The following is an 11,592-nucleotide window of genomic DNA, read 5'->3' on the forward strand; positions in this document are numbered from 1 at the left end:
GGAGGAGGAGGAGGAGGAGGAGGAGGAGGAGGAGGAGGAGGAGAAGGAGAAGGAGAAGGAGAAGGAGAAGGAGAAGGAGAAGGAGAAGGAAAGATCAAAGTAGGAAGGAGACTTGCTAAGAAGAGGAAAGTTTTCAGTTAGGGGTGTGAGGAGTGGCAGGCAGTCATGGTGATTTAAAATGACCAGAATTCACTTTGTATTATCAAGTAATAAAAAGGACCAACTTCCTTCTTAGGGATACCAGCTTTTTCCTAAATGGGCTGAGTAGCCTCAGGGAGACACCTCTAGCCCCTGGAATTCAGTGTCAGCTCATTATTATTCTTCAGCAGTCCACCTGGAGCTGCCTCTGTAGTGAGAGCTTGGCTGGATGCTAAGGACTGAGAGCCTACATCTCTATCTCCTCCCAGTGGCATATGGCCTTCCTCCCACATTCTCTGCTGGAAAATGACACCCCCACCTGTAGCCCTCACAGGGAGATCCCAGCCATCAGGAAAGGTGGGGGCTGCTGTGGCTGCACACACAGTCCCTTTGGCCACCCAGTACCAGGGACACACACATAGCAGGAAGGAGCTCAGTGTCGGGAACCCTGGCAATGCACAGACAGCCGTGGAGGCCAAAAAGCACATGCTGTACAGAGCCATTGGCTTGTGATCATAGGGAAGCTCAAGAAAAGGTAGCAGGATCCAGGTAGCCAATATAACGGGCTTGACCTCAGCAAGGGCTCTCTCGAGCTCACACAGTGACAGTAGACCCAGGTGTTGGAACCTACGTGTAATCCCTTTCCATGCCTGTGGAGCAAGTACCAGAGGTGAGGCCAGGCACCTGGATGTGGTTGCTGGCTCTCATTTGGGCTCCTTACACCATCGGATGGAAACACAAATAATTACACCCACCCCATGGAGCTATGGAGGTAAGAACAGGCCTTCTCTATTCTACTGATGCTGGGGACCGATCATATCTGGTGTAGAATATACCCTGTACTACAAGAAGCTGAGCTGTACCATGGGCCCTGCCCATAAGACACCAGGAGCTCCTTCCACCCAGCTTCAATGACTAAAACTTGTCAAGAGTCTTTAGAAAAATGGGCGAAACAACAAGATTTCCAGCAAGGAGATGCAGAATTAAGGGGACTGAGATTTCTAAAGACACATGGATACAGCAATAAAACCATGAAGTGGGAAGAAGGAAATGTTTTGCCCTGAAAGCTGACTACCAGCCAAACCTGCACTTTGAGTGTCATGACTAGCCCTGTGGGGTTGATATGGATGTTGTTTGGACAGAATGTTTCTTCCCTGCTCTTGTGTTGAAATCCCAAACTCCAGTGTGTCAAGAGTAGGAGATAGGTCTCCAAGACTAGGATATGGGGTTTCCAAGAGTAGGCAATGAGGTGCCTGGGAGATGACTTGATGATCACCATTGAGCCCTTCTGAGAAGATCCTAGAGAGTTTTCTCTTTCTCTCCAACCCCCAAGGACACCATCCTCAAGCCACAGGCTCTCAGTAGCCACAGGGTTTGTGTTTGCCTTCAACTTGGATTCCCCAGCCTCCAGAACGGTGAGAAACAGATTTTAGTTAATCTATAACTTATATTGCCTGGTTCTGTGTGTCAACCTGCCACAAGCTAGGGGGGTCATCAGAGAGGAAGGACCCTCAGCTGAGGAAATGCCTGAAGAGATCCAGCTGTAAGGCATTGGTAGAGGGCCAAGCCCATTGTGGCTGGTGGTCCTGGGTTAAATAAGAAAGCAGGCTGAGCAAGCCATGAAAAGCAAGCCAGTAAGCAGCACCCCTCCATTGCCTCTTCATCAGCTCCTGCCCCCAGGTTTTGCTCTTCTCAAGTTCCTGTCCTTTAGTGATGAACATTAATGTGGAAGTGTCATCTGAGTAAACCCTTTCCTCCCCAGGTTGCTTTTTGGCCATGGTGTTTCACTGCTGCAATAGTAACCCTGACTAAAACAGGTCCCCAACACACTATATTGTTTCTGGAGCCATGAAGAGTATTGTGTCCAAAAAAAAAAAAAAAAAACATTGTATTTTGACCTCAAAATTATCCAAAGTTTAAGAAAGACAACCAACCTTAACCTATCTTGCCAGATGATGGGGATATGTCCATAGTGGTCTTTCCACCCCCATCCTTTTTAATTGACACAAAACTGTGTGTATTTAAAGTGTAAACAGTGACATTTCAGCATACGCCTACAAAAATTATGATAGGGTTCTGGAGCGGAGGGTCACCTCATCTGAGCCTCAGCATTCATGAATTAACACGCTGTCCAGTGCAGCTGAAAGAGCACAGGGACATGTTTGTGACTTCCCAAAAGGTAGTGGCCAATGTGGTCTCCACGCTTTACAAAACAGAGAGTTGCCAACAGAACTATTCTGGGCGGCCTTGAACTAGGGACTGGCCTCGGGCTCAGTCATCTGCACAGCAGAATTGGGGCATTGAGATGAGGAATCAGAGCTAGATAAGGTACTGTAAGCACATATAACAGTCAAGGCAAATATGGAACACGCAACAGAGCTATCGCCTTAACGGGAATGTTAAGCTTCAATAGGGGGCTATCCATGAGAGGGTATTATGGTCAAATGTCTGGAAAGACAACTTTAAACCAAATTAAAGTTTTTTTTTTCTTCTTCACACACTTCTCAGAGCCTTTAAAATACTGATACGCCATAAACCTTAGAGGAGGTGGCCTGAAATGACATCACAGGGCTTCCTTTACAGGGAAGTCATGACCCTAGTGTTGCATAAACCCCAGGTGAACTGAATGGTCCAGGCTGTCTTCTCATCTTCACGCAGAGTCTCAATTCATGGCAGCCCTCTCTAAGAACTGGAAGAGTTTACAGGTAAGCACTGTAGGCTCACAGGTCATTTGCAGGATTGGAGGCTATGGAGGCGTTTAACACGCTCAGAGCAGTTCGAACCCCAGGCACACCGTCAGTCTTGACCTCTGTGTCACTCACCCGAGATCCCTTCTCAGGAAAACACTGGCAGACAGAGCAGTTTCTTCCCCCACAGGGGCCGCCGTACTTCTTGCCGCTCTGGAAAACGAAGCTAATGTTCAGTATATTAAGCCTCAGGGCTCAGTAGAGTTCATGGAATATACAATAGAACAAGCCCAACATGTTCAAATCCCACAGAACACTTTCTACCTTGGATCCAGGAAAAGCACAAATACTAACTTATTTATTGTGAGACAGGTTATTGCTATGTAGCCAGGCTGCACTCAAACTTTTGATCCTCCTGCCTCAGCTTCACAGGGTCAGCATCACACCTGGCTGTAATGAGTAGTACTGATGCGTAAAAGAGCAGAGCCCCAACATGGTGGGAGGAGACAGAGTAATCAATCCTAGGGGTGACTGATTACACAAGTCATGGAGGACACTGGAGAAATAGGAACCTTGGTCAAAAGCCACCAGAGCCAGGACCATCTAGAGCTTTTATCTCCTGTGAAGACTGCATTAGTAAGTTGTGAGCCATCTAGGGGTGTATGTAAATGGTACAGCTAGAAAAACTATGCCCAGATAAAAGAATCTGGTCTCCATGATAAGCTTCACTTCCTCTCCATGGCCTCCTTGCTGTGCCTCCCAGATCAGCCAGGATAAGTGACCCTCACCAGACAACTCCTTCCTACAGCAATTCTCCAGAAAAAGTCTTCCAGTTTGGATTTATTTATTGATTTTTCTTCCTGTAATTGGTGGTTCTACAAGGTGGGTTCCTCTAATGCAGTGGTTGTCAGCCTGTGAGTCATGACCCCTCTGGGGTCACATATCAGATATTCTGAATATGAGATATTTACATTAAAATGCTTAACTATAGCAAAATTACAGTTATGAAGTAGCAACGGAAATAATTTCATTGTTGGGGGTCATCACAACATGAGGAATTTTTATTAAAGGGTCACAGCATTAGGAAGGTTGGAAAGTGCTGGGAGTCTAATGTGTCCCTCAGTTAGAAGCTCCTGAAACGGAGTCATTTGAGCCTTTTCCTGCTTTAAACTCTCTCTCTCTCTCTCTCTCTCTCTCTCTCTCTCTCTCTCTCTCTCTCTCTCTCTCTCTCNCACACACACACACACACACACACACACACACATACAGAGAGAGACACACACATACTCACAGAGACACACAGAAGCACACATACACACAGATCCATACACACAGAAAACCGCAGAGACAGACAGACAGACACAGATATAGACACAGACATAGCCATACACACACAAACACAAAGAGGGACACATACACACACAGAGAACCATACACACAGAGAAACACTTGCATACATACACACATACATACATACATACATACATACATACATACATACATACATACATACACAGACAGAGACACAGACATAGCCATAGACACACAAATTCAAAGAGATATACATACACACAGAGACACACACACAGAGATACACAGACACGCATGGACTGTATGCATAACACACTGTATGTACTCATGCACACACCTCACACAAGAAAGTTCCTGCCCTTTGAGAGACAAAGCGCCTTGTCATCTATCACATCTCCACATCTCCATAGCCAGAGCCATCAGCCATTTCAATACCAAGTGTAGTCCAAGAGTTCCTATTTCCGCATGTAGACTCTCTACAAAGATCAGCCACCTTCAAGCATTTACTTTCACTCACCCACTAAGGCTGTGGCTCGGATGGGAAAGGAGAACTAGGTGCTACCAGCAGAGATAAGCTTACCAAGAATGCAGCAGAGATAAACTTTGCCTATTGCATCCTTGCCTACTTGTATAATTGAGGCCATTATTAATGTGAATAATTAATGTGAAGTGAAAGAAATAGAGAAGTGCTTCTTATATAACTGCAGCATTCAGGAGGTGGGGTCAAGGGGATCAGGGCAAGTTCAACACCAACCTAGGATGCATTGTCAAAAAAGAAAGAAAGAAAAGAAAAGAAGGAAGAATGGAAGGGATGAAAGGGAGAGAGAGAGAGAGAAAGAGAGAGAGAGAGAGAGAGAGAGAGAGAGAGAGAGAGAGAGAGAGAGAGGCTAAGCCAATGGTTATGGTCCTGGTGAAAGACTGGTAAGTAGGTGTAACATATATTAATGTGTGTAGTACATATGAATATATTCATAAGCACACACAGATACATGAATATGTCCATAAATGTCAGTGAGGGTGAGAAAAGACAAAGAGTGTACTTAAAGGTTTGTTTGTTTATCACTCAGTCTACACTTCCTTAAAGGGGCAGCATGGTGGTTTGAATAAAAAATGGCCCCCACGGGCTCATAGGGAATGGCATTATTTGAAAGGATTAGGACTTGTGGTCTTGTTGGAGGAAGTGTGTCACTGAGGATGGGCTTTGAGGTCTCAGATGCTCAAGCCAAGCCCAGTGTCACTCTCTCCCTGCTGCCTGCCAATCCGCATAGAGAACTCTCAGCTCCTTCTCCAGCACCATGTCTGCCTGCATGCGACTATGCTTTCATTCATGACGATAATGGACTAAACCTCTGAAACTGTAAGCCAGCCCCAAATTAAATGTTCCCCTTTATAAGAGTTGCTGTGGTTATGGTATCTCTTCACAGCAATAGAACACTGACAAAGACAGGCAGGAACATTTTTTCAGGTAGAATCAAAAGGAAAATATCCTTAAGCATTAAATGAAAAATACATCTTTTAGAAACAAAAGGCGTATGAAAAGTTTTGAAGAATCTGAGGGCTTAAGGGGCTAAGATATGGTGCAATCCGTAAAGGCCTACCACGTGGGCAAGAGGACTTGATTACTTGAGTACTCTGTCAACCATAGACAAGGTTGGGCACAGCACTGCTTGTCTGTAATCCCAGTGCTGAGAAGGAAAAGACAAGAGAGGCCCTGGGGCTTGGTGGCCAGGTGGTGTGGCTGCATTGATGATCTCCGCATTCACGAGAAACTGTCTCAGTTAATGTGGAGAGCAATAGAAAAGCGTGCTCAGTGTTGACCTCTGACCTCCATAGACATGTCTATGAACACATACACATACCACAGAGGCCACGCATGAATGAGTTTGAAATTTATGAAGTATATGACTCTTAACTTTTGATTAACATTATTTTCTGGGAATGCGGGAGCTCAAAGTCCTGGAACACTAGAGTTAAATGCTCAGGCTTGGCTGGGACAGCGGGCAGACACAGTAGTTAGTCTGAGTATTTGGATCCATTTAAGGTCAGAATTCATTACTGTGCTCAGTGAAATACCAAAATAGAGATGGCAAAAAAACAGAGTCAGTAGATTAGATGCCTTGATAACAAAGGCAAGTTGTTTATGTGATACATTTCAGGATTACATTTCAGGAGTTACTTTAAAACAGAGTAGCAGATTCTAAGGAAAAAAAAAAAAAACATTGATTGACACATGAAATGGGGTTGTGAGCTTATAAAGGAAGAGTGTGCACGTGTGCACTTAATAAAGACATACAGGATGAGGAAATATGGAGTTTGACACCCAGGCCCCAGGTAAAGTTGCAGCTTATGGTGGTACAGGCTTGTAACACCATCATTGGGGAGGCAGAGAGACTAGCAGATCCCCAGGCACCACGAGGACGCCTGCTTAGCCTACTTAGTACATTTCAGGACAGTGAGAGCCTCTGCCTATAAAACAAACAAAATGCGGCAGATGGTGCCTAAAGACCAACATCTTATCATCCAGCAAACACATGTGCATTAACATGAATACACATGGGTTTGTACAAATACAGAGAGAGAGAGAGAGAGAGAGAGAGAGAGAGAGAGAGAGAGAGAGAGAGAGAGAGAGAGATATCATGCAAATCCATTGAAAGGACAATGGCTGGGAAGACACCCATTCTCAACTCACTTGGAACAGACCTGCACTCATAAGCTCACTAGGAACACAATTACACTCTATACTTTCACTGGGAACCCACCTATACTCACACTCAGTGGGAACATGCCTATACTCACACTCAGTGGGAACCCACCTATACTCACACTCAGTGGGAACCCACCTATACTCACACTCAGTGGGAACCCACCTATACTCACACTCAGTGGGAACATGCCTATACTCACACTCACTGGGGACATGCCTATACTCACACTCACTGGGAACCCACCTATACTCACACTCACTGGGTACATGCCTATACTCACACTCAATGGAAACACACCTATACTCAAGCCTACTTATCTTTCTCCAAAGGTAAAACAAGGAGAAGCCACCCTTCTTTACCTCAGATTCATAAGACAGATGCTTACTGAATAGAAAGTTAAAGAAGGTAAAACATGAACTTCTATAAAGTTAACTCTTTTGTGTACCTGTCTCCAGATACAACACCAAATAATACAGATACAAAACCAAAACATCAATTTGTATAAAAGAATAGTAGCAGTCGCATTCTCTTCTTGTCCTGGCCTCAAGTTCCTTACCCTGAGTATATCCAACTCTTTAGACTGGTATCTAAGTATTAATAAATACATTCACCCACATGCACTCACACTGTTGGTGATTTGGCATTGTTTCGTTGATACTTGGGATGGCATGCTGCCTACTACCAGGCCATTTCCGCCTAATTACTCTGTCCACATTCATTCTGACATGCTCCTCAAAGCTGTCCAGCTCATACAGTATCAGAGTCAGTGCATCCACTCCCTATTGATGAATACTTAGGTTATTCACTTCCTTAGCTGCTGAACACCACCCTGCAATTAATCTTCCTGTGTATTCATCTTTGCCCATGCCAGAATAAAAATATGTGACCAATGTTTTTAAAAAATGCATTCCAAAAGGATTGTACTTTTAAAAATCTTGGTAGATAACGAAGGTGCCTTCTATGGGTAATGAGTCAATTCACACCTCCATCCTGAACCCTAGCTATCATATGGCTATCCCCTGTGTGAAGACTCTCAAATCTCTCTGCATCCCAAGCTGATGGGAGCATCCAGGGTTGAGTTATCTTTGTTTCAGGAATCATGACTGCTCACATGGGTATAAAGAGCAAGGGGAGTGAATTTTAGGATGATGCAGACATTTATAATAGAAAAGTAGATGAATATAATACAAAAACAAGCTTGGAAAAATCAGGCAAGCTTAACTAGAAAAATGCTCTCAAGCAAGCATCATGGGGGGGCATTTGCTAATGAATGTGAGGTAAATAGACAAGTCTTATTCTCCCTGCTTAACACGGAACAGGCACTGACTCTTAGCTGATTAAAGAATAAGGAACTTGGGAGAGCCAAGAAGCCAGGGCTTCTCATCCCTTGACCCAGGCAGTAAAGGGGAGTAGACATCATTTTCTATTTCAGCTACTTTCCAAAGGTCTCCAATAATCAAGAAACTTGAGTTGGGTCACTCCGTCACTCCAGAAGTCTTCAGCCCGGAATGGCAGGCAGCCCTTAACAGAGCACCTTAAAACTTTTGAGGTTGGGTTCATAATTTAGATTCTTCCTTGAGGGAGCAGAAGAAAGACGGCTTGATACAGGCTATTTGTCTAGAGCTAAAAAGCGTCCAGACGGAATCTTACATTTCTTGGCTTAATCTTGAAATGTCTCAACTACTTCTTTTCTGTTCCAAATAAAAAGAATTTAAGGAAGGGCTGTGGTTGTTATAAGATAAAGACCTCTCCGACACCCGGACAACTCTATAAGCAGCTTTGATTGCAAGGATATCAAAGTGCTCAGGTTGTGTTTTATTTGAGGACATGAAGGCCAAGCCCTAGTTTAAACATTCTTTTTAAAAAACACACACGGCAATAAATTATATGTACAACAATGTGAATTTTCTATGTACAGAATAAATTAATATACTTACCCCATATTCATATTGTATAGTAAAGAGGATAAATACTAGTGACCTATGGAAAAGCAAAAATATAAACTAAGTGTTTGCTTTAATGGGAGAGGTCGACAGAGTAACAGTACTAATTCAGAAGGCTGACTCTCAATTCTGACTGATACCACTGGACACAATCAATGTCATCCTCTCTCTGGCTGATAACTTCACCTCTCCTCCACCAGTCAAGGAAGGTATACTGAAGGCCTTCCAAATAGACATACTGAAGGCCATGATGCAGGAAAATGTAGGGGCACCAAGCATGAGATTGAGGCTTGAATGGAAAGATGAGTGAAGAGAGAAGAAATGACTCTCCATGAAAGCAAGGGGGAAAGGATGAAGAAGGCAGCTGCGGTCAGGGACACATCTGAGACAAGCGACATCCATGGTGTCACTTAATGGAACCAATGCAAGAAGGAGTGGTATCTGGCAAGCTGCCTGAATGAGAGGAATGGATCAGGGTGTGTGGGGATAGTATGGAATCATTAGGGAAAAGTGAAGTGGCCTACAGCCTGAATCCACCCAGGGCTTTGCTATAAGCAGATTTTAACAGAGCAGGGATGCAATCAAGAGACACCAAGCTAACTTTTGCTGGTGCATCTCTCCATCAAAGGTCTTCAGTGCATGCCATCTCATCTGGTTCTTGAGCATCTGTGGTGAGTTGGTGCTCCTGGTCATACGTCCCCATCCCCCACCCCCACCCCCACCCTCAGAGGTAGGGGAATGGGAGCCAGGCCTTGGACCCGGTTTTATGTACAGCCTTTTCCTCCTTTGGAATCGTGTGCTAAGTGAGCCTTCTTTCTCTACACTGTAGTCCTTTCTCTTGAAGAAATAACATAGACAGTGACAAAGCACCGTAATCCTGAAAGAGACCGGAAGCTGGAGGATCTTATTGGTTTACAACATGGTATTTGAGGGCTATGTTCCTGAACACAGAGAGATTGATTGATTGATTGATTGGTTGGTTTTTCGAGATAGGGTTTCTCTGTATAGCCCTGGCTGTCCTGGAACTCACTTTGTAGACCAGGCTGGCCTCAAACTCAGAAATCTATCTGCCTCTGCCTCCCGAGTGCTGGGATTAAAGGCGTGCGCCACCACCACCTGGCTGAGAGTCTGATTCTTGCCTTCCCCAGATTCTGGAATGGCCCGAGACCCTTGGCTCACAGTCTCTCCGACCTTCAAGACTAGTGCTCTCTGGCCTCTGCTTCTTTAGTGACATCTCCTTCACTGATGCTGGTTTCTTCCCCGCCTCCCTTTCATGTTTAAGAATACATGTGATGATATTGGATCCACCTAACTTGTCAAGATTCCCCCCCTACCATCTCAAGATCACCCGATTGACGTCCTGGATTCCATTTCCAACTGTAAATTCTTTTTCTCGTGTACATAACATATTAACAAAGATTAGAATGTAGACTTCTTTGAGGTCAACGATCTGTTCTTTGCATTTGTGGAAGCACTTTGATCTCATTTCACTAGTTTCAGGAACCCTGAAAATCTGGGCATTTAATGCTTTTGCTATTCAAATCTAGTAATTAAGATAGCATGAGTGGGATGGGGAGAGGGGGAGGGGTAGTTATTCATATAGAACAGCTTCACATTTGGTCAAGATATGAGTGCATTATGGGAAAGATGTTGGTATTTAACAGACAGGATGGGTCCTAAATGGCAGCACATAAATACATGCCTTCCATAAAGACATAAACACACCAAGGATACTCACCAGGGGGCTGTGATGAAGGACTCGATCCACCTGAAAAAGCACCCCATGAAGAGCTTGAGCGCTGGTGCCCTCGAGGGGTGACCTCTGTGCCCCAAACACTCCTCCACCCTTCTCCTCTCTTCCAGAAGACTCTCATGGACAGCTGGGAGTCAGTGTCCTGTGTTAGAATCTGCATGTGTGAAATATAAAAGTCATACTTATGACTTTTATGATGGTAGTATGCCACAAAATTGAGAATAATGGCTTCTGTTATTCTGTCCATGACGGAAACATTTTCTAAACAATCCCAGTGGCTCTTAACATAGCAATCTTTTCTTGGTACCTGTTATGCTGAATAAACATCCTTAGAAATGGGGGGAAAAAATCCTATTAAGGGCAAGAGGATGTGGTGGGAAGGGACAGGGACATAGAAAGGAAGAAAAAGGTGTGGCCAGGGGTGAGGATAGGGCATGAGTAGAATGCCATAAAGAAACCTGTGACTTTGCAGGCTATCTTAGGAAAAAGCTTTTCCTTTATTTTTATTTTACAAGTATGGGTGTTTTGCCTGCCTATGTCTGTGCATATGTATGCAGTGCCCGGGGTAGCCAGAAGAGGGAGGCAGATACCCTAGGACTGAAGTTTAAAACAGTTTTCTGCCATCTTGTGGGTTCTGGGTATTGAACCAAGGACCTCTGAAAGAATAGCTAGTGGTCTTAACCACTGAGCCAGTGAGCTATAAACGATAAAAAAGAAATTAGATTGAAATTTAAATATTCTCAAATCCTCTACATGCAATAAATATATTTTTGAAAAATGAAAAGATTTAAGAGAAATCACATTTCATAGTATACTTGTACATCAATAATCAAAGTAATCAAAGCTTTTTTTTTCAGCCATTTTTCTTTTATTTACAGTTTGTGTTCAATGCAAATCAATTCCATAACATGAGAAGTTACTATGAATCAAAGCATAAATACACAAACACAATTTACAATCAAATAGATGTACAGCATTCAGGTGTGGCAAGGGGAGTGTTCATTCACACACACAGTAGCTTCGGGTCTATGAGCTCTCCTTCCCAGGGAGGTTTC

General features: G+C 44.0%; 1 protein-coding gene across 1 annotated transcript in view; it reads right to left on the bottom strand.

Annotated features, from left to right (window-relative positions):
- The window catches only part of LOC110321617 (collagen alpha-4(IV) chain), a 121,830-nt gene that overhangs the window by 94,610 nt on the left and 15,628 nt on the right, over positions 1-11,592 (bottom strand). Inside the window, exons 2-4 of the mRNA XM_029538683.1 lie at positions 10,523-10,691; positions 8,779-8,821; positions 2,961-3,038 (exon numbers count right to left, since the gene is read on the bottom strand). Of these exons, the coding sequence (XP_029394543.1) occupies positions 2,961-3,038; positions 8,779-8,821; positions 10,523-10,569 (168 nt within the window). The 5' untranslated portion in view covers positions 10,570-10,691. The remainder of the gene's footprint in view (positions 1-2,960; positions 3,039-8,778; positions 8,822-10,522; positions 10,692-11,592) is intronic.

This window comes from Mus pahari, chromosome 5 (genome assembly GCF_900095145.1).
Source record: "Mus pahari chromosome 5, PAHARI_EIJ_v1.1, whole genome shotgun sequence".
Classification (NCBI taxonomy): domain Eukaryota; kingdom Metazoa; phylum Chordata; class Mammalia; order Rodentia; family Muridae; genus Mus; species Mus pahari.